The following is a 24,030-nucleotide window of genomic DNA, read 5'->3' on the forward strand; positions in this document are numbered from 1 at the left end:
ATATTTTTGCTTATTTTAATTGTACGCAGTTCTTTAAATGTCCTGCAAGTAAATATATATATTTGCCTTGTAGGGCCACCTTAAATTCGGATATCATGTAAGTTGGTGAATATTGCCGTGGTGATTAGAGACGCACTGAAACGATAGTGATAAAATTCTGACAATGTGCCTGATCCATAAAGGCGGATCTGTTCAGTCTAATTCTATACTTTGTGCTTTTTTTAGCGACTTTAGCGAATTTAGAATTCCTAATTACACTTTCTGAACCAATTGACAGAAGGTTTGTTGCAGTTTATTTACTTTTATATGTCTGACCCAGCTTGTGGAGCTGCTGGTGTATTATGCTGTACTGTTGCAGAGTTATCAAAGAAATTTGTGATTTAATACATTTGTGTCTGTATGTAAAACAACAAAAGAACAATTTTAAGTCAATTCAGCACCATTTTTCTGTATCAGATATAAATATATACGTTTCAGTATTGAAAGTGAGAAAAGCAAATCTGTGCATCCCTAAAGCAATCCATGTAAACGCTGACATAATAATAACGAAACAAATTATGTGGGGGACAATGGGGGTCGTTTTTGAACCGTCCTACTTCTGTGTGTGTGTGTGAGTTTCCTCCACAGAGGAGCAGAGACTCCCTGACTGCCCGGGCTGTCTGCTTTGTCGTTCAGGAGTGGTCCAATCCCTCCTCCTACCCCTCCTGTCACAATGCGATTAATGCTGTGACCCCTTCAGCTTTGACTAATCCCTTAACATTTTACTGCACCGTCCACACGTCCTCCAAAACAGAGAAGGCCGAGATGGACAAAGCAAGGCCTCGTCCTCTGCTGCTCTAAAGCACAGAGATCTGCTCTTGGTTTGGTCGAGTACAATATTTGCACCAACTGTAGAGAAGAAGAGGAAGAAGAAAAGAGTCCCCAGGTAACTGCTGTCTTATTCTACCGAAAAGCCCTTAGCAAACAGTTTACTGCCTCTGAGCTTAATCCTCAGTCTTAACAACAGGCAGTCAGATAAGTACATGTTTCTCTAAGGGGACCCGGTTTATTCAGGAGAATAAAAGTGAGACTGTGCAGGTGGACACGAACAGATAATGTAGAGACATGCCCTCCACTCCACAGCACAGATTTATTCTCCCCTCTCTAAATGTTTAAAGTAGCCAACTGAACATTATATATATATACATATATATATATACACATATGTACACGTATATATAATTGCACTACTACAGACTAATCATCAGGCTGTCAAAATCAGAGCTCAAAATAAACAGATGCATTGTTTATCTTTGCTGTATTCTAACAGTATTTGTGCATCACAGAACAAAGATAGATTGAAATAAATACGTTTTCTTTTGAAATGCATCACTTTAGACACATTTGGCTCCTTCAGCATTTCAAAGATGGGAAACCTGAAAACTGGCCACTTGAGACTTCAAAACAGCTGGACGTCTCCATTTTAATTATCGCTACAGTTTAAAGTAACTTCAATGAGCGCCAGAGAAAGAGCATCTCTATGCTCCCTCATGGAGCGTAGAGTATCCCCTCCCCACCCTGTTGCTGAAGCGAGGCAGCTAAAAGACGCCTACCATCTACGTGTTTTTTTAGAAAGGCACATTTTTTGAGTTGAGTTAGAACTTGTAGAGGTCTAAAAAGAGATTAACAACTACAAACAGAAGTGTTTCTGTCATCTAGAGATGAGCGTCTGTGGATTGTTGATACTTTATTCCAAGGATAAGATAACTGAAATTTAGATAGCCGTAGCACACATTCAAGTTTTAGCTAAGCTGAAAAAATAAGAAACATTTGGAACTGTAACTTTAAAAAAAAAAAAGGGGGGGGGGGGGGGAACAGTACTAAATGAGTAAACAATACAAAAATGTTCAGAGTGAAGTTAGAAGATGAGCTTTTTTCTGAACGGTGGACTTAAAATCTTTCTATCAAATAGATTGTTTTGGAGGTTTTTTGCCATAAGAAGGCGCTATATAAACAAACTGAATTGAATTGAATTGATTAGTTGTGATGTCACCATGGAGACTCTAACACCTGTCCCAAAAAAAAAGGAAGTGACTGAAATTTCACACCTCGACATGAGTCACTATTGAGTTACAAAATCAAAGACTTAGACTCATCATCCTACAATGGAGTCCATTGTACAGTCTGTATGTATTTGACCACAGCTGTGACAGGTGACAAGTTTGAATTTGAATAAAAGTTTTTTAAAAAACAAGTGGAGCAGCTAAGCACTGTTCTAGAGAGATATCAGAATATATCTAACAAATGTCACAGATAACACAATTAAAACTAATAATAAATGTTTTTTTTTCCATCAGCAGTAGATTTAAGGCTTTCCTGTTTTAAATAAAAGCAATCAAATCTCTTTCTTTGCACTTTCCCTGTGTTAATAGCATGTTGCCATGTTACCATGGCAACCCGGACCACATTTTATTGCCAATAATCCAAGATTACAGGTCAGCCTTCACGAGTGTCACTTGAAGTGATGCCACGGCCACTTCCTGGTTCAGTTTCAGTCGTGGCAAATCAAACAAGGACAAGAAACTAAAGGCGTTGTCTAACTTTCTGCCTGAGTTTTTCTGCATCATCATCAAGCGGAAACGTCGTGTGTAATTTCAGGGCGGGTCGTTCTGACGGGGTTTTTTCTGAGTGGTTTTAGCTAGAGACTCTTAGAGGTGATTGATGGGTTGAAAGAATGTCCACTAAACACATAATGCACTAAAATAAAGTAAAAAAAAAAAAAAAAAGACCTGATTTCAGATGAGTTTTGGTTATAAGAGGAACGTTTTTCTAACTCAATAATGAGTTACTCACTTTGGCAAGAAATCCAAAGTGAAAGAAAGCCTTACATAAAAACAGTGAAAGAATGATTGGCAATAGGCAGTGGCACACTTCAGCTAATCCGCTAATAGCAGAGCTAATTTTTCATTTAGCACCTTTGCCAACTTAAAAAATAAAGTTTAGCGGACTTTGCTTAAATTTTGCGCTTAATTTTTACGCTTAAATTTTAAAGCACAAATTTCCTCGGCTGTTTTGTAAATTTTCACGTGAATGAAGTTCGACGGCCGTGTTAAAGTCTTGGTTATCGACTGGTAAGAATTCGTCACGTAATTTGACGTTTATAATTCATGCTCTTATTTTGAAGTGGGCAAAAACGTTTAATCTCGTGGCATTGTATCTCTCCCCCCCCCCAAAAAATAACTTTATTTCAAACAAGAAACATACAGGAGCAAAATATAAATATAAATATTAACATAGTATCTAAGGGCATTATAGATAAATTATACTGTCAAAATTAAATGGTTGTAGTTTTTCCAGGGTAGATATATTTTAATTCAAGTTAGCGCTTTAGCACATTAGCATTAGCTTCTGCTAAAAATGGCTGTTGTAGTTCTTCAGCGTTAGCAAAACAAATATCTATGATTAGCGCTCTTAGCTTAGCTCACCACTAGCAATAGGAAATACAAACATGTATAGCAAACCACCCTGAAATCACCAAGACTGCATATAAACTCCACTGACTTTCCTTTCGACCCTGAAGGAATGATTTCATTTCAATGTATCTATATCAGGACGCAAGATATTTACAGACAGGCACACTTTGTGTGTGCCTATCTGGTTAACCAGGCAGTTAGCCAAGTGTTATATTTTCCTACTTGATCCAAGTGTGTGTTTATCAAGCCAAAGCAGGTGGGTCACAGCTGGTAGCCCCGTATTTAAGCCCAGTAATAACCGCAGACTCGTGTTTCTTGGGGATTTCTTTGCACCCCTTAAAATAAGCCGCCCTAAACGGCTGTCTGGGCCGATCAGTCTGTCTGTTGTTAAACCTGGTAGGCAGAAAATGGAAAACAAAAAAAATATCAAGAGGAGGGTGAAGTGTGTCGGCATGTTGGAGAGCTTGATTAAATCCCCGGAAGTCTCTCCGCTGTCTCGCTATATTTAGGACGTATTAGGTGTCAGGTCTACTGTAATGACCTGAGCACCAGAGTTCAAGCTCTGCTGAGGTCACGCACTGCGTCGTTCTCTTCTCAACGGGGCATTTTAAAATTCAAAGCTTTTCCCTGTGGCGTCTGCAATTGTTTCCCTTTGAAGACACTGCGCTCAAAATAACAACTCTCCTTGTGTACGAGTGGCCAAAAATATTTCTTTCCACGTCAGCTTTAGTGTCTTGTGCAAAAGCAAAAGCTGACATGTACTTTCTTTCTTTAATAACTTCTCTCTGGATTGACATAAAAGAGAAAAAACAACAACAAAAAATCCTTCAATTTGCCTTTAGGTCGTATTTTTAATAACAAACAATTTCAGTCTCGGTCTAGACTGTTGAGGACTTTGCGACCGTCTTTCTTCTTTTTTAGTCTGTTGGTTTTGGCCAACAGTCTGACTGCTGGAAGCTGCCGACGGCGCGGATGAGTGTGTGAAAACGAGAGAGACAAAGTGGGAAACAGCTAAATGTGAATTATCTGTACAAATACAGATCTCAAACGCGAAAAAATAAAAACTAAATCAAGATGGGAAACACTTGTTACGTAACATTGTTTTTTTTTTACAGTTTAACTCGTGACAAATGGGTAGCTTCTCAAAACATCTCATTGTGCAGCAAAGCAAATCTTTGACTCAATGCAAGCTGGTTGGTTTCCTTAGACTGAAACTTTGTAAACTACTTTGAATAATTAATTGATAACTAGGATCAATTAGAATTTATGTACGATTGAATTGAAATGATGTTCAAGTGCCTTGAGATGACATTTGTTGTAAATTTGTACTATATGAATAAAGTGAATTGAATTGAATTGAACAAACACTTATGGCTGAGAAAAAAACTCTACTATTATTATCTGCGCACGTAATTTGGCACGTAACATAAAACTACCTATGGATTAGTCCCGGTCACATGACTTTTAAATCCAAAGCTAACGGGAGTCTTAAACTGCTACTCTTCTGACCTCCTGCAATCGCCAGCTGTGCCGCAGTCCAAACACTTGCTTAAAAAGCAGCAACAGCCTGAAAGACTTTTGTTGGCATGTCAACTTTTGATGTTTTTTGGTACTATTTTTCCAAGTCATGGCTAAGCTAACTTCCAATATCAGTCACCTTGCAGAAATTCACTGCCTCTGACTGTCCATGCAAATCTACACTGATGCTTTAGATGATGAACTGCACCTTTGAACTTGCTGAAGGATAACAGCTGTGCTAAAAGCTCGAAAACAGATGGCCTCAGGAAGGCAGACTTACTTTAACATGAACATTTGCAGGCATAATACAAATACGGATGATGCCAAACACTCTACATCCTTGCAAAGAAAGTTGCTTGTGACCCTCCTTTTACATCCTGGCACTTCTGGTTGAGTCCAAAAGGCTCGGTCGCAAATAAGTACAACATAAATGCGGCGTATTCTGAGATTAATACCAGCAGCATGTGTTGTCGTGGGCTTAAGACCCCATCGCCCTAGATTTAGGCCCCGAGACACAAATACAGACCATCGCTGCTGCACTGCAGCCTTAGAGACAGCAATCGTTCATTTACGATGCCTTTCAAAGCTATTAAAAAAAGACGAATTTATCATATTAAAACCAAAAACCTATGAGTTTTTAGATACACCAAGCTGATGATGAAGACTAATGCTGAAAGGAAATATATTGGAATTGGCAAAAGACTTGCAGATGTAGTTGCAGCAACATTAAGCTGTAAAAAGTAGTGACTCAGAGGAGCTGAATACAAACACATTTCCCATTTTTCTGTTTTTATTCCCCACACATAAAATTTAGAAAACAAATGTTCCATTCCCTTACAAGTCCAAGCTTCTTTTTATTTTTTTTTGCCGATTTTGTGATTGCAGAAATTCACGCAGAATCAAAAGATGCACACATTTTGTCCACAGTGATGCATAACTGTGACATATTGCAAATTGTCAAAAACATTGGGTTTAAGCAGCCGCTCACTCCAACCTGCAGGTGGCAGTATTTCTTACTTCCACTACACTGCAGCCTGATGTCAAGTTATTAGCATCACAAAATCAGATGGTTTTTTTTTTAAATCACAAAATCCTGGCAAGAACACCTGAAATTAGATTACCATAAAGTACGCTGAGGTGTGAGATAAATCAAAAATGTTTTAATGTATGTTTGCCCAAAGCAAAAGGTGTTTCATTTCTACATTTCGAGGCTGTTGAAAGAAATTATATTACAGATCTATAATGGGATGACAGAGTAGCTTCAAAACAAGAGAAGAAAATAGACGTCTTTCTCAAATTACAGATTTCTAACGGTGTTAATTTTAACCGTGGCTCATTAAAGGTGCATTCTTTCCAATCCGTCCTCATTTAGCTCTTTTGCGTGCGGCTGACCTCATGTCCATTACTGCTCTGCTTCGGCATGAGGCCGTTCTTAGAGAGTGCAGCCAGAGTTTTGTTTTTTTTTACCCTTTAATGGAGTGCGCTCAGACATGAAACCAAGTGGTGGGAAATATTTCGGTCTTGCATACAAAATGTGCACGTGTGAAACAAGTGGTCACTGTTACGTCCTGCATCACTCCCCCCCCCCCACACACACACATCACCCCACTCTTTGTCATCAGGTCTCTCTCATACACATCCTATCCGTTTTTCCACTTCTCACGCTCGCCGCTCCTCTGATTGTTAACTAATTGGACTCAATGAGCATGTGCAAAGACGTTGTCCGTCCAAGTTGGGGGAAGAAAAAAACATGGCCGTCGAGCGAAGTGATTGTGCGTAATAATCATAATCAGTTTTGTACGACAACTTGTTCTCATTTGTGAATGGGTTCTTTCAAACACTGAGCCCTAATCCTCATGCAAAGCAGGGTAATAACGTTGCGTTACCGTCTGCAAATATCTTTAATAGCGCTTGAGCGTTGTCTGGACTTCCATGAAACGTTCTGGCGACAGCAGGTGAGTCAGAAAGACAAACACGGGAGAGACAGACGGTGAAACCAGAGGAAAGTCGGCGTGAGTAAACAAAGAGGCTAGAGGGGGATACCTGCTCACTGCTGACTGGATTAACCGAGTAAAATCCTTGTCTGACATACACTCAGATCGCGTTCTGTCCTCCAACAAGAGCTGCTGCCTAAATGTGTTCTGTTCCACAGCAGCATTGCAGTTCATAATCTACTTCTCACTTTTCTTTTCTTTTCTTTTCTTTTCTTTTTTTACATAAAAACTACAAAAATCAAGGTATATTATTGGGGTTTTGTGTGACGAACTACTAAACATGGTTTCATAATTGTGAAATTGAAGGAAAGTGAAACAAAGATTTCGATTTTAACAAATGTGGTGTGCCCTTTACTCTGATATCCCTAAATAAAATCCAGTGCAACCTGATTAACAATAGCCTAATTATATAACATTAGCTAACGGGTTGCAGGTGTGAGGAGAGAGAGAGAGAGAAAAGGGTCGAGGGAGAGCACACAAACAGAGGAACTAGGAAAATCTGTACTACTATAGCAAAGGATATATAATTAAACATAATCTAACTGGTATAACTAAGAAATGACTGAACAGAAGCAAAGCAGAAAACTAAGCTAATCAAAATAAACATTAGGATAACAGATAACAAATTATCAGAACTAAGGATTATGAACATTATGTTTGCTGTATTGCATTAAATGCAAGTTTGTGGGTGTAATGCCGCAAAAATGTGAAAGGAAAAAAAATCTTTAGGGGTACAAATACTTTTGCAAGGCCCTGTGCGCTGCAGCATTCGGTTGTCCTACTTCTGCTGCTCAGTCTGGCAGGTGCATTTCCTCCTCGCTTTGTTTCCCCCTGGTGTCCCCTCCACCCTAAGTGATCTACCATTCCCTTGGAAACCGTTTTCTCTCCCCGTTTCTTTCCACACATCCTCTAAACCCATCATCTCCGCAACTCGGCTCCTGGATGAGAATCCAACTGTGCACTCTGCGCACTTAGCTTGTGGCAACTGTAATGTTTTATTGCATTATGTAATCGCTTCGAAAATGATTATTAAACCAGACCGGTCAGAGGTTTCGTGCCAGTACACTCTGGTGCGCGTACGAACAAGCCCAGACGAAACGCTCCCTGGTAATGGTATATTTCATGCCTTCTTCCAGTAATCACACACAGGCTTTGGGGGGAGCGGACCACAAACGGCAGCGTGTTGTGCCGCAACGCAACAGTTTGAGCCTCTCGTGTTCGTCAGCAGAACCGGAGCCCTGGGGAAAAACCCTGCCACATCCACAGAGAGAACCCGCCGCACCGCAGCGGAGGATCAATAAACCCAGAAAAGACACACTTCTGGAAAGAGAGCGAGGTTGTAGGGTAATTTTCACTCTCGCACTGCCTGGACACATTACAAGACGGTGGTAAAACTGTCACCCCGAATGAAAGAAATACATTTCGGGAACATACGCTGAGTTCATTACAACTTGATGTCTTCCTTTAGCAGAACGTTTTGTAGGCACTTGTACTCCACGTTTACTGGCTACCCTGGTGGAGATGCGCATAAAGCCTTAAAATAAATTTGTATTTTATTGCAGCAGTAGCACAATCTGACACGGAACATTGTGTAATTCTCTTACTGCGAGCTTTGGATGTTTTACTGTGTCCCTTAACGTCACATTTACCGTGTGCAGCTTCAAGATAAAGCTTGCTCTTCATCAAGTCCTGCTCGTCACAGTTCCATCACAACTCCTACTCTAAATATTGACAATTTTATGATTTAGGACCAGTATTTTTCCATAGCTATTTATTATGGAAAAATAACAAATAAATAAATCACTTCATAAGTCACTTTTAAAGTGAGGAATTACTAAATAAACCTTCTGGATACTTTGACTTCCAATTGCAGGCAAAAATAGAAAATAAGCTCAATCTAAATGTTGCGTCAGCCGTCATGTAAACGTGCTAATCAAAAGGGCTAGCATGCTGCTCACAACTTGCTAATTGTTGTCTTTGAGTTATGTTAGGTTTTTGGTCATAGATTACACTAAGCAATTTAATTTAGATGCCATTTCTATGATTACATTTAACAGTATAGCTTAACTTAATTATTTTTCTTAAATTGTTTTAGCTAATGTTTTGGAGTTAGCATGTCCTCAGTTTAACTTTAGCTCCCTCCTTTGACCCTCACGTTAGCAAGCTTGCTGCTAAAGCTGCTAACAGCTCCAGCTGTTAGCAGCTTATCAGCAACAAGCTGCTAACAAACATTTTGCTAACAGCCACCTGGTTTGGTTCACAAATCACTCTTCCCGATACAAAGATCTAAGATTAGAACATTACATCAGACCAATGCAAAGAACATTTTTAATGCAGAAATCAAGAGTATGTTTAATACCTGCTTAAAGGTTAGCATTTTCAAAAGGTAATTTTAATCTAGCAAATGAGCCTCATCACAACGATTTACTGAACTTGACTGTGTAAACGTTTTGCCTAACTTCCTGTGTCTGTAAAGATTTTGTATTGAAGAAATTTACCGACTTCCTACGTTTGGGTTCTTCATTCATCAAACGACACGACACAACCTAAACTATAAAAAAAAGTTCAGCTGAGAGATGAATGGCTTCTCTAAAGCGGCTAACACAGTTAGCGCTCCCACAGTTAGCGCTCCCACATCTCTTGATCCCACAGCAGTAACTAAAGCATGACATGTGGGCGCGTTTTAGCTGGTGGTGAGGTAAAAAGCAAAAACTGCTTCTGAATTTTTTACATTCCTCCTCTCTGGGTGTGAAAATGTTTAAAAAAGTAAGACTTGATTCCCCCCCGCCCACCTACTTTTTTTTCAGGGAATTGTGGGTAATAGTACAAGATGAAACAGAAAGAGACACCGTGAAACACAACGCAAAGAATTCAAACGTCAAAGAATTCAAAGAAAAGGAGGTGCCTTTTAACAAGCTACTGTTAAAGTTGTTTGAAGGACACACCTGAGTGTTACCAGATAATAGATTACCACACCACTTCCCCTCCCCCTCCTGTTTCTGCACACTACTTGTCATCTGGTTGAAGGGAAACCACACACACACACACACCCACCCACCCACGCACACCCACGCACACACCGACACACACACACCCACACCCACCCACGCACACAGGTATGGACAGCGATCTGTATTGTTCTGACTTTAACTTCAACATTAACTCAACATTTGTTGAGAGCTGCAGCCAGCATGTAGACTTGAATTTGATGGAGAATCTGTGGAGGAAGGTAAAGATTAGGGTTATGGAACAGAGCCTTCCAACCCTAAAAGATGTGGATATAATCTCCCTCTAAATAAACAACACTGGAAAGATGCAAAAAGCGTTCACTTCCTGTCAGAAACAAACTTTGTAATTGAGTGCAAATAAGATTTGAGTTGGGTTTTTTTTTTTTTTTAGCAAGTGTCAAAATCAAATTAACAATAATTAAATGCTAAATATGTTATTATAGCGACTTTAAATGTGGTGTCATAGCAAACATCAATTACAACGGTTAAATGATCAGAAATGGCTAATATTTCTGATCATTTAACAGTAGGAACCACTATGGCTAAATGAAGGTTGGACCCTGATTTCCACTTTGGTTTTAAATCCTTTCGCCAACGCCTTGATACTGTTGTACGTATCATGCTGGGAGAACCTCGTAATGAGCCACGAGACAAAGACAGAAAAGTTTACAGAGGAGCAAAGAAAAGGAGAAGAGATGGTGGGGAACATTTACTAGCATAGCTGTTTGAAGTTAAGCACAAAACAAAGCCAGATTAAAGAGTGGTTAGAGCATTTCCGCCTTCAGGTTCGCCCCGTTGATAGAAGGAAGCGTGCCAGCATGAACACTTTATCTGCCTAAACTTTGACTGTGCAGCCACACACTGTGCTGCCTCCCTCTCAGCTGAACCATCTCACATAAGGCCATTAGCAGGCCTTATCGCCGCCCTCAGGAGGACAACACAGTGCAACCAATGCTGGAAACAGCTGTTGCAACTCATTGTGCTGCATGCTAACAATGCACTGTCGCCACTACCACTGCGAAGCTATCGGCAGCATCTACCCCTAATAGCACTCCAGACCACCCTGTCCGTAAGCCCCTATTTACAAAGATTTTCAATTGTATAACTCGCTGATGCCGTCAAATCCTCAAAATACAACCGTTCGGGTTTTGAAACACAGTAGGATCTTTGTTGCCGCATGTGCTTTCCTTGCTTTCCTGCAAGGATGGAAGTGTGACGACAGGTTTGTTTTGTTTTGAGGGGGCAGGGAATCTTGTTAGGGGCTGAGAAGGTGAGCAGCGAATTTCAGAGCAACCCTCGGGTTTTGGGCCGAGCCGCCCGGATTTTGTTATGTAACGGCGCGGCGAGAGGAAGTCAGACTCCGGCTCGACCCTTTTGCCGCCCCGCTGTTCCTCTGCGATCCTGTGTGGGGTGATTAGGGATGGGATAATTGTGTGGGGGGGGAGGGAGCAGAAATCCAAGAGTGGGAAGCCAAATTTTTTGCGAAGAGGGCTGAATTCCATGACACGGTGCCAAGGGATTGAACAGACTCCAAAAAAAAACACATGCAAGGCCCTTTGTTCTGCAGTCGAACTCTTTTGTTTCACCTGCTGCACCTCTCATTACGGGGAGCTTTACCTGTCAGAGAACATCACCTCTTCTTACTTTATCACATGAATTACCGAGAATCCCTTCGCTTCGGGAAGGCCTGGGAAATGAGGCTGCATGGGAAACAGAGAGCATTTTGTCCCACCATATTTAACTCAATACCTGCACATATAACAACTAGCAAAAGTCTATATAAAGATTTGACATAATTTTACTTTATGGACATCTTTTATGTCTAATTTGCATTGTTTTGACAACAGCAAGTACTCATTTACCAAAGCATCAGCAAAGAAAACCTGACACCGTGTAACCATTTCGGAAGAGTGTGTTTTACATTACAGGTGTCCCACTCACAAAACACAAAACCTACATTTTGAAATGCAAGTTTAGTGAGTGTGACGCAGAGTTAACTATCTTAAGCACGGAGAACTCAGTCGTCTATTTCTAATCTGGCACAATTCAGGAGGTGACGCTTTGGAACAGACCTTTCACTCACGGTTTAAGTTTTATAGCTGTTGACTATTGCTAACATTGACCAGGTTTTCAGTTAGAAAACATCCAAGACGTTAGTAGACCTTAAACTGTTTACCGTCGCTCTAGCTCTAGCTCTAGCTCTGCAGCGATGCATTATGGGTACGGAATAAATGAGAACTGCTGTGCAAACAGTCTTCACCTACTTCGAAAATCGAGGGCACAAACATAAACGACCAACAACCTGAAGAATCCCTAACTATCGATAACGAAAACTTCAACACAGATGTGGAACTTTACTCAAATGAAAGTTTATAAAACAGCCAAGTAAAGTACACCCTGTACATTCCGTACGATGCCAACGTTTCATTAAGACAATCCTGCAGAGCTAGAGACAGCTGTCAAGGAGTTTTGTTTGAAGCCGCAATAAAATCATGAAGGAAGCTGAGGTAGGGCACAAACAATCTTAGTTAAGCAGCTCAACAGGAAACAGTTTGCAGAGGCAGAACTGAAAAACAAAATCTATTTTTTGGGGTCATATTTTAATAAAGACGGGTCACACATGAGATTTTTTAATAGATGGATTAGGTTCTATATTCTACTCATGGTGTAAGCATGTAGTATCTATCACTGCTGATAACAGTGAAGTTTCCCCCACTGGGACAAAAACCGAAGGAAGCGAAATGAGGTGCAACATCACTTCAAAATAGATGTATGAGGGCTAGAAATGATTAAAAAATATATCAAAATCCAAATTGGTCGACCTGCTGTTTGCTGCAAATCCTTTACCTCAAGGTTAAAGTTTGCTAAATCAATCTCTATCGGATTTCAAGACTGTTGTGATTTTTTAAAACATTTTTTTTTTTTTTGCTATCAAAATCACTAATTTTCTGGTGCTACTTTAGCAATATTTACAAGAAATTTTTTGCAGTATTTGCCCTAATTAAGGACAAAAACGTGACTTTTTGTTCCTCGCAATTTCGATCACGGACAACAACTTAACATCAAGTAAGGACTAGGCAGAAATGTAGAAGTAAGAAATACTGACCCCTGCAGGTGGGAGTTAACAGTCACATAGACCCAGTATTACTGACCACTTTTGAGGAAAATTAGCAAAAACACTTTACCATACAAAGAAAACATATTCCATATGTGACAGTGTGATGGATAGGGGAGCCGAATGGTAAATTTACTGGTGTGAACTGGCACATTTGCAGCCAGTTCACACTTTATTAAATCCTTGTTTTTAATCTGTCCAATCTGGGTTACTGTTTACATAAAGCAAAAGAATTATAATAACTTAAAATTAACACTAAGAAATTCTATCTCACATTTTTCTTATGTAGCAGATTTTTACTTGGGTGGTGCTTTCTCTTTTTTATTTTGAAGTTATTTTATTTTTCCCGTACGCTAAGCTACTGAATGCTGATGTCAAGAAAATATATTATTTCCCCACTTATTCTGTTATGTTTACCATTTTCCAAACCTGTTCTTTCTCCTAATTTGAAGCACTGATATTGACTATGCATTTAACGTTGAGAAGGTGACAAAAAGGAACATCCATCCATTTTCTTACACCCTTGTCCCTAGTGGGGTTGGGAAGTGCTGGTCTCTATCTCCAGCTAACGTTCTGGGCGAGAGGCGGGGGGTCACCCTGGACAGGTCGCCAGTCTGTCGCAGGGCAACACAGAGACAAACAACCATGCATACACACTCACACCTAGGGAGAATGTAGAGAGACCAATTAATCTGACAGTCATGTTTTTGGACTGTGGGAGGAAGCCGGAGAACCTGGAGAGAACCTACGCATGCACAGGGAGAACATGCAAACTCCATGCAGAAAGACTCTGGGCCGGGAATCAAACCCAGAACCTTCTTGCTGCAAGGCAACAGCTCTACCAACTGCACCACTGTGCAGCAAAAAGGAACAATTCACCATTCCCCCCCCCCCCACACACATTCACCCCAGTGGATCCCTAAAGCCCTTTTAGCCTCCCCCTGCGTCTAGCCATTAGACGTGTTGACGTTCAGAGCTCTACATGTATCTGTGCCGTCAACGTTTCCTAAAGATTACACCTCGGCGTCATTCCACCTCTTTACACCCTCCTAACGAACAACGACTCTGCTGTGAAAACTAAAATTAAACCTCAAACAAGAGGCTCTCATTAGCAGAGGGGGGGGGATAAAAGATGCAAGAGCGTACACAGGTATAAACAAGATCTGAACAGGAAAAATAATGAGCTCCTGGCTAACCTAAAGCTGACACCTTGGATATCGGATACCCGCCCTGCATGAAAAAGACAAAACAGCCAGATTCCCTCGTGGGACGAAAAGTGTCTCTTTCTGTATGTGGAGTGGAGTTTGTCCCAAAAATGGACCTGGCCGTTTTGCTGACCTGACCACTGTTTCCTCTCTTTCTTTCTATTTTTTTAACTACAACATAAAACCTCATTAGCTCACACATACACTGCCACGCCCTCACACACACACACACGCCTATCACAGAGCTTCTTTAATCCCAAGAAGGGAAGCCTGCATGTAATTTGATCTTTCCACGGCAGTGCTAAGAAATTCTCAGGAGAGCCGTGTTTTCCATAGTCATGCTCTGGGTTTTTTTTTTTCTTTCTCACGCTTATGAAAAGAGACGAGCGGCGCACCGAGGAAGGCCGCGGGTTCTCCCTCACGTCCAACATTGATGCAAAGAACGGCAGAGCGGAACTGAGGCGACTCGTGGAAAACTCTTTTCTTGGGTTTAAAAATGCCTCGCGGAACCGTTCGTACGCCCTGAACTCTTTTCACGGCACAACCAATCGGAAGAGTCGCTTAATCCAAACCCACGGCTCGCAGTCGTCTGCCTGGCGACCACATTGCGTCCTCCCCACGCAAACAATCTGCACGCGACAGATTTTTCATTTAGCGGAGAGTCGGATGACCGCTACTGAAGGGATTTGAAGGTCAAGAGCCAGAGGGATTACGGAATAGTCAGATGCGTGGACGACTAAAGGTTATGGGCCAGAAGATCTGCTGAGTGAATGGGTCTGTTTTGACTGTTTATTGCAACATTTCAAGCATACAGGCTTCATTTTATGGAGAGCCAAAAGGGACAAAATTGAAAACAATAAATACATCAGCAAATCATTAATTAAATATATCATGAATTAAAATAATAAAAAATGTCTAATTGATATATCTGATTCTGGATCGGATTTCAGGTAAATTATTGAGAATTATCTCTACTGCTATCGATCCTTCTGATGCGATATATATTGTTACTGATTTATCGTCCAGCTCTACGTCACCATGAAATAACTTTATCTGGGTGGAATCAGGGGCGGAGTCAGGGACGGACCTGTGGGCGGAGCTAATCCTGGATCTTTTGAGCTCCACTAGATTAGCCTCATTTTTTGATTCTTCGTACTACAAAATTGATAAATTAATTGTCTATTAAATACAATTTTAAAATGATTATGTCATGGAACATTTAGCTAATAATTTATTATGTATTTTTTTATGTCATAAACATTATATTTCAACCATTTAGGTTGATATTCAGTGTTGCTATTTACTCAAACCCTTCAAAAATATAATACATCAAATATTATAAGGAAGAACCTTTTATCAGAAGAGACCAGAGGTTGGTTTTCCTCAAAACTAGTGCATTTAGTTTGCATTACATACATCAGCGTGAGAGAGAGATTTATCTGTGCACGGTTACGACCCGTGTAAACCCGTGGGATCAGAGTTTACAACGTACAGAAATTGAATCTGACATCTTTACTAGATGTTGCAGCACACATAAAATATCTAATGTTCTCAAATCAATCTCATATTTTTGATGCAGCTTGCTCAACTGTGTTTCAAACATAAAAAAATAAAAAAATCTCCTTAAATAATGTCAAATATTTATTATTTTCCTACATGAGCAACTTTTCTCTCCCTGACATCCGACGCCCCGGTTTGGAGCGACCTTTCACCTCGTCACGTTCTCAACCAATTGGCTGGAGCGATTCTGTGGTCCAGATTTAGCACGGCTATCAGTGGCACGGAGAATGTTGGCCAGTCATGGAGGAAGCAGAAGAGAAGCTTTTACCAGGAAGAAAGAAAGCGAAAACCTGCGGAATCCGTCGTGATTACCGAGCAGCATTATGGTTCTAGTTTAAAGTCAAACAAATTAGTGTCATTCCTAAACATTATTCAGAAACCTTATTGTGGAGAGTAGCAAGTACTTGAACATTTATTTATTACAATAAATCTAAACAACCGCCTCAGATTCTTCATTTTCCTTTATTTTCATAGTTTGTGTTTTTACATTTTTACTCCCCGCATTGCCATCAGACATCTGCAAGCTTGTTTTTTGCATTGCTAATTAGCTAGCATTAAAAAATGGATGGATTTTAGCCTGGAAATTGAGAGGATTTGTACACTGTCCTCTGAAATTAAGTGAATATTTAAGGGTCTGCAATCTCCACGAAATACAAATAGCAACTGATGTTTGGTGCTACGTAAGCTAACAGGGCTAATGGAAACAGCGCTGATCGTGGAGAAGTTTAAAATGTTAAATCCTTCTCTTTGGGTTTTGAAAAAGTAAAATAGATTCTTAACTCTCCCTGTTTCAACCATTTTTACTTGTCATTGATTGTGTTTCTTAAAGACAGATCCAAAAAACCTACAATCAGTAGCTAACAGATGCTAACGTTGTTAACAAAAACATCGCTAATCACAAGGAAATTTAAAATGCCATTTAAATCCTTCTGACTTTTGACAAAATAAAATAGATTTTAAGTCTCTCTGTCTCCCAACCATTTCTAAATGTTATTAATTGTGGGTCTTTAAAACATATTTTTAAAAAACGGCTAAAATAAGTAGCTAACGGTGCTAATAAAAACATTGCTAGTCACAAAGAAGTGTAAAACTCTACAGTAAAAGGAGTGGTGAGCTGCAGTGTGGTCACACCAACCTCAAAGGTTTCACTGCTAATTTAAATCAGTTCACAACCAGTTTTTCTTAAACGACGGTAAAATTAGAGACGTTTTCACACGCTAATCAACGCCGCATATGATGGCGCTTTTCAGGTTTTTAAAAGTACCTCGAACACACGGTGTGATGTGTGTATTTTTAGGAGACGGTGTTTCAGATGACATTTGTGTGTGTGTGGGGGTGGGCGTGGGTGTGTGTGTGTGTGGGAGGGGGGGTGGAAGTGTGAGAGCGTCAGGAGAAATAAAGAGTGTCGCACGAAAGCAGAAACTCATCAGACAGCACTCACCGATGCAGGCGTGCACACGGACGGTCAGCTGGGTCCGCAAAATAACACTGTGCTTCTTCCCTCTGGACCTGAAACAGTGGAACAAATCAACCATAAAAATGACGAATAAATAGTTATTGATTTTTCCTTTTTTTGGACACATGTAATAATTTATGTTGCTGTGTGAGAAGCGACAGAGGTTTTGTATTTTGCAGACAGACAGTGACCTGCATCAAATTTGCGCCCCTATACTGATACGCATCTGAACCTGGAGATTAGACAGCAGAAACGCAAGGAGACACAACAAACGTTTACACACATCCATCCATTTTCTTTACACCCTTGTCCCCGTTTACACACACACATACACGCACACACATGCAAAAAAAAAAAAACACACACAAAAATAAACTCTGCAAGCCAACATGTTGATGTGCGTTCACACTCAGCAAGACGATTCCTCCTGATCTTTCCGGAGGAATCAGTGTCTTCCATCACCAACATGATAAAATCCAGCAAAAGCAGGGAAAGCACCACTTATGCAAAACAAGCAGAGAAGCAAAATATAAAGAAGAGAGCAGACAGATTTCTGTTATCAGCTGGGAAGTGATGGAAAATATCAACACAATCTCTCAAAGTATTCTCTATATTCTGTTGCCTTAGCAAAGCTACAATAACGTGGCGCAGATTTTCAAAATGAGCAAAGAAACACTTGCATAAAGTGGATATAAAAAATGAAGCATTAAAGATCAGAGACTCAGTCTAGTTCAGATTTACTTTTAATGTTTTAATTGATACAAAGGCAGATACAAAATAAAAAAAAAAAGACAACTCAGAAGGAGGTCAGTGCGCGACATAATCTCACAGCGATTTTCTCTCCCAGGCCTTCGGACGCTGAGAAGTCCGTGCCGTGAAGGGACTTTGTTTACTGCGAGCTGCGGTGAGCAGCGTCCCGCCACAGCTGGAGTCCCGACGCATATTTGGCTTGTGGGAAAATTCGGAGTGAAAATCTGGTGACCAAAATGCTTTATCGTGTATTAGAAACTGCAGTTCTCTGGCCAAAGGGGTTTTTCTTTCCTTCTTCTGGGCCTTCCATCCATCTTAGAAGTTGAAATATTTAGTATAAAAATAATCCAGGTAAAACCATTTATTTTTGCATGCGTTGGGTGTGTAATATAAAACGGGGATTTGTCAAATGCAGGTATTGGAATCCCTCATTACGTAACTGAACAAAGAGCCACGTCCAATCAGGAATTAGCCTCACCACATGTTGTTGATTCTCAAAGTAATTACGAGATCTTAAACTAGAGAACACACATTAAACCAAAAAAATAAATAGATAAATAAAAAATAAGTCATTCTGACTGTGAACAATTTACAAATTTGAAAAAGTGTCCATCTTAAAGAGTGATGATGGGGCAGGAAAGTCATACCAATACAAACCAGTCAGAAATACTGGTACAAATTATTATTCACCTGCCCATCCTCTGGACACTTGGGCACACGGATACTAAGAAATATCCACATGGAAACAAACACGCATACAAATAGACACGAAGAACTTCGTTCATCCGGGGGACAGCCAGCACCGATCACGCTGCCGTCCCCAAACAGATCAGCAGACCGCAACTCTCCACGAACACACAATGTCCCAACAGTGCAAGCAGCTCCCCATTAGCAGCTGCCGTGTGTGTGTGTGTGTGTGTGTGTGGGGGTGTGTGGGCGTGTGTGTGTGTGATACTCAGGGGTCTAACGGGAACACGCTTCAGGCGCAAAAAACAAAACCAGACAACAAAAAAGTTCCTCTAAAGTGTGGTTTAATTAATTTGCTAAAGTTGGCAGGGGTTGCTCGTTGTTAAGCTAGGAGTTAGCTAGCAAACGTGGTTAAACGCATTCATGATTGTTTTGGGGCTTTCAAACGTTCTGCTGCTTACAAAGTATCTTTTGTGAAGTTTCTAGTACAAATATCTTAGTCTTGTCTCATTTCAGGTGTACTAACTCACAAGTAACTTTCCAGTAAGATATAGGAGCTTGTGTTAAGTCAATAATTCCTTAATATTGATATATTAAAAAAGAAGTTCTAGCTCCCCTGACAGATTTCTAGTCTTTTCTACATGGGAAAAAATGTCTTGTTATAAGTGAAGGCATCTGCCAGTGGAACTACAAGTTTATCGTCAATGTTAAGAAATTATTGACTTAAAACAAGGTCCAAGGTCTTGCTGACAAGTTACTTGTCAGTTAATTATGTCTTAATTTAAATGTACTGAAATGTTTAGACTAGAAAGCAAGTCCAAATTACTTTGTGTTTTTTCCTGCAGTGTGCTCAATGTTTTTTTTATTTTTATGTCACTGAATATCTTCCTAACCTCACCAAAGTATTTCCAATTATAGAGAGAGAAAAAAAACACACCAGCTATTAAGGCTAACTATGCTAAAAGGACATAATTTGTTTGGCTGGTCTTGAAAACGGGGCTGTGACAATGACAAAACTCTGAAAATGTTTTCTAGTCACTTGTTTTTGGAAGGCTGATGTATCTGTAATGGTCGTCGTTTCTAAGCGAGGGCTCAGACTTGGAGATAAAAACATTGGGTAAAACTGAGTCTAGATTACAACTGGAAGATTTCCAACAGCTTGATTTCTCTGTCTTGTAAGAAGACAGAAAGCGAAGCAAGTCGTCTTTGAGCCAGCTGACCGTCAGTGCACGGCAGCAGACGGGAGAAGGTCAGCGATACTCTTGACTCTTAATGGCTTTGGCCAAAAAATTATAAAGAACTGAACATTTAAAAAAATATACATACTAAGACAAAATGATTTCAGGCAATGTCTGTGCAGAAGTTCCACTAAGAAATCTCACTCTTAGTTGCTATGATATTCAAATTCAGACAACTTTATTAATCCCAAGGCCGTGCATTCACCTCTACCATTCATCCACTAACTAGAGTCACTAATTGAATAACAATTCGGCGTAAATAAAACAAAAGATAAACACAATAGACAAACAATATTAGCAGAAAGATAAATTAATAAAAAGTTTTTGCAGTATTTTTTATAAATATGTTAAACATCAAATTTATTTATTTTATTTTTGTAAAGGTTTGATGTTTTTATATATATATTAAGCCTAAAAATAGGAGTAAAATTGTTCTGGAATTGAAACATGAAAACAAGTTTCCTATAGCAGTTGTAAAAAAAAAAGAAAGAAAGAAAAAAAGCAAACAAACAAAAACTAATCAAAATATTAACTTTTTTTGATCGTTTGCGCTTGATTACGGAAAAAAAAAAAAGATGACTCCTCGGATTGTAAAAGGTTGCTGACTCTTAGTCTGGAGTATGAAATCCTAATAAATTACATTGGATTTGTGGTTGCAAGTGACAAAGTGTGGAAAATCTCAGTGGGTATTAATACCCCTGCAAATGGCAACGAATGCTCTCATAGTTTCAGGTTTTATAGCAAATCCTGAAGCCTCAAGGGAGAGGTTTCTCTTGGCTCTGAACAGAAACACAAACTGGAAAGCTACGGCGATATACGTGACGACGTTTTTTGCTACAATTTAGTGTCTGCACAACCTGTCCTTTATACCTTCCAGTTTTCTTTATTTTTCTTTTTTTTTTTAACTACACTAAAGACCAGTGTGTCATTTATTAAAAGAAGAAAAAGAAACAGAGAGAAGAGTTATTGCTCTAGAAAGGAGGGCACATCTGACCTGCTTTACAGAGTGCTTCATACTTTCCATGAACTTGTGCTTCCAAAAAAAAAAAAAAGAAAAAGAAAAAGAAACATCCACATCCAGCAGCTTGTGATTCTGCTCGTTATATGAGGAAAATGAAGGAACTCAGAGAATATGTTTTGTGAGGGGCAAAGTGGCGGAAGAGCCTTTGTCTCGTTGCGGTGCGGTGGTGAGCGGAAGGGTCTTACCCTGCATCGTCCGCCTGAAACCCCTCCAGCTCGTCCCTTTGCTCGGCCAGCGAGGACTCCAGGTCCAGGTAGGTCCCATTGTGGGACAGCTGAAGTGTGCAATCGTCGAGCTGCAAAAACACGAGAAGGACACGGCCGTCATGAAACACAGAAACCGAACCAGAAGCAACCAAAAACATCCATTTCAACGCAACTCAAACCTCGCTTTCCGGCCCCCCCCCGAAAAAGGGCCTGTAAAGTCCATCTGGTGATTGACGCAGGCGACTCGACCCGCTTTTCAAGCGGTCACTTGCTTACATCTATTTATGTTTCACACCCTTGAATGAGAAGAAACAATGTGAGCCACTGAAATAAAGCCGCTTTATTGGCTCGAACAAACGCCATGTACAGTTGTCGGTGGAGCAGCGGCGGCCGCTTGCGGCGGTGGGGATTCTGCTTTTGGCATTACGGCGGAGCTGCTGAGGGAATTAACTCGTAATAAAGCTGCAGGGACGTGAAACCAAACCCAGAGTGGAGCACAGAGCGAAGGGGAAGCTTTTAGTGCATGTAAATACCGGCTGCGGGAAATGTGACACTTGAAGTTTGCTTAAATTCGTATTAGGCGTGAAGATTCAGCATTTTTAGGTGTCTCTGCATCTGTGAACGGGGATTTCACCCAAAACCTTCCTCACATGTACAGTACAGACCAAAAGTTTGGACACACTTCTAATTCAATGGGTTTTCTTTATGTTCATGACTATTTATAAGGCAAGAAATCCCACTTATTAACCTGACAGGGCACACCTATGAAGTGAAAACCATTTCAGGTGACTACCTCTTGAAGCTCATCAAGAAAATGCAGAGTGTGTGCAAAGCAGTAATCACAGCAAAAGGTTGCTACTTTGTAGAAACTAGAATATAAGGGGTATTTTCAGTTGTTTTACACTTTTTTTGTTTAGTGCATATTTCCACATGTGTTATTCATAGTTTTGATGCCTTCAGTGTGAATCTACAATGTCAATAGTCATGAAAATAAAGGAAACTCATTGAATTAAAAGGTGTGTCCAAACTTTTGGTCTGTACTGTATATGAGTTAGCACAGTCTGTTTCTCGTAAAAAAATTTAAAAAAATCTCAACCTAGACGCTGTTCAATCGACAAAAAGACTAACGAAAAAAAAAAAAACCCTGCAAGAGATTGACTCGGTTTTGGTGTGTAACGGGAAACCCTGCAGGGTTTGGAACCAGGTGCACGGCCATGTCTCTGCCCCCCACCGGCGTGGATCTTTTATGAGCGCAGTCACAAGTTGGGAGCAGGTGTGAACAACTATCGGAGACGACTCACAAAAAGGGACTTACATCTTTGTTGCTGGGAGTGTCGTCGTAGTTCCCGGTTAAAAGCCGTTCGTGTCAAAGCTTCCAGACCTGTCACTGGGTCGTTCGGGTTCTGGTTCTGCTCTGCTAACCCCAGAAGCAAACATGAGGAAGCAGCATCCAGCTTCTATGCTGAACAAATCCAGAACAAACGTCCAGAACACTAGCAAACAGCTGAAACACTGTCTAGAGTTGCCTTTGGTCAACATGATGTGCTTTTGCTTGATGATTCTGATTCTGACGTTTGACAAAATGTAATGTTTGTTGCTTGTTTCATAATTGATGACTATATGACAATTTTTGGGTTTTTTTGTTTTTTACGTTGTAAGGCACTTTGAACCTCCTTGTCGCTGAAATGTGCGATAAACTTGACTTGGAGATCAGAGGAGTCATCCATCGGTATTTAGCAGGTCGGTGGTATCGTTGGGAATATTAGGTGTGCTGCCAATAAACTCCCACCCCGCACCCACACACACACACACACACACCTCCACAGCCGACCATTCAAGAGGCCTGACGACACTTTGTGACCAGGGCAAAACCTGCTCCTGCTCCCCGTCAGTCCGTCCCTCCCTTTCACGCGGAAACGGGGACGGACTGTCGGACGGACTCGCACCATAAATATAACTCTTGCTATATTTACTCTGCTCTGAGGCAAGCGCGCACTCGGGGCGTAGAGGGTGAGAGAGTCCACAAAGACCTCAAGTCAAATGGGGGCACAACCAGGACAGACACCAACGTTAGCATGTTGTTGTTTGATTTGAACATGTCCAGATCGTAAACAGACAGGTATTTTATGACTTTTGACCAACGATTAGCAAACGGAACATCAGATTTGGGATCTGATTTCTGGACAAATATAAAAAAATTGAGTTGAAATCGAATGTTAGGACATTCAAATTAAACTGGATTGTCTGCGTGTGTCTGCCAGCGAAGGTGTGTTGCAAATTCCCTATGCTTATGTTTGAGCTTAGACTAGGACAATGGCTCTCTTAGTTTTTTACTAGCACTCCAGTTAATAGTTAGAACTTGTACATTTTTCAACGACAACCATTGCATTCACAGATATTTGTCAAACGCAACTGCAACAGGACTTTTTGTTGTTGTTGTTTTACATAGCAGAAAACAAAAAAGAGAACAAATTGTCATTATTTTGATCATTTTGTTAGATTTTCGATTTCAATGGAAATGTTCCTAATTTAAAAAGACTAAAGTCACAAACCCTAACCTCAAAAGCCAACACCAAAGTTGTTTTTTCTTCTTTTGCTCTACAATTTAATCTTCCACCAACACAGTTCCATACAATCTTCTTTGCTGAACTTGTCCCACAACGTTGACAAACGCAATGCAGAGAATATATTATTAACTTGCATCGCCAGAAGCAGCCGGCCTGGTCGCTAAGCATATCTAATAGAGAATCCCACTGGTTCTCCAGTTTGGAACTGGAGCATAATTGGGTTTGATGTAATCCCCACATCCGAGTTCCAAGC

General features: G+C 40.3%; 1 protein-coding gene and 1 long non-coding RNA gene across 5 annotated transcripts in view; one reads left to right on the top strand and one right to left on the bottom strand.

The window, feature by feature from the left end:
• fhod3a (formin homology 2 domain containing 3a) overlaps positions 1–24,030 on the bottom strand; it is a 90,709-nt gene that overhangs the window by 51,487 nt on the left and 15,192 nt on the right. For all 4 annotated transcript variants that reach the window (XM_032581393.1, XM_032581394.1, XM_032581392.1 and 1 more), the window contains exons 2-3: positions 21,190–21,299; positions 17,294–17,361 (exon numbers count right to left, since the gene is read on the bottom strand). In XM_032581393.1, the coding sequence (XP_032437284.1) occupies positions 17,294–17,361; positions 21,190–21,299 (178 nt within the window). The remainder of the gene's footprint in view (positions 1–17,293; positions 17,362–21,189; positions 21,300–24,030) is intronic.
• On the top strand, positions 848–22,719 carry LOC116731580 (uncharacterized). Its single transcript, XR_004341600.1, has 4 exons — positions 848–860; positions 13,787–13,790; positions 18,508–18,513; positions 22,583–22,719. It is a non-coding gene; the product is annotated as an uncharacterized LOC116731580 (long non-coding RNA).

This window comes from Xiphophorus hellerii, chromosome 13 (assembly GCF_003331165.1).
Source record: "Xiphophorus hellerii strain 12219 chromosome 13, Xiphophorus_hellerii-4.1, whole genome shotgun sequence".
Taxonomy (NCBI): Eukaryota; Metazoa; Chordata; class Actinopteri; order Cyprinodontiformes; family Poeciliidae; genus Xiphophorus; species Xiphophorus hellerii.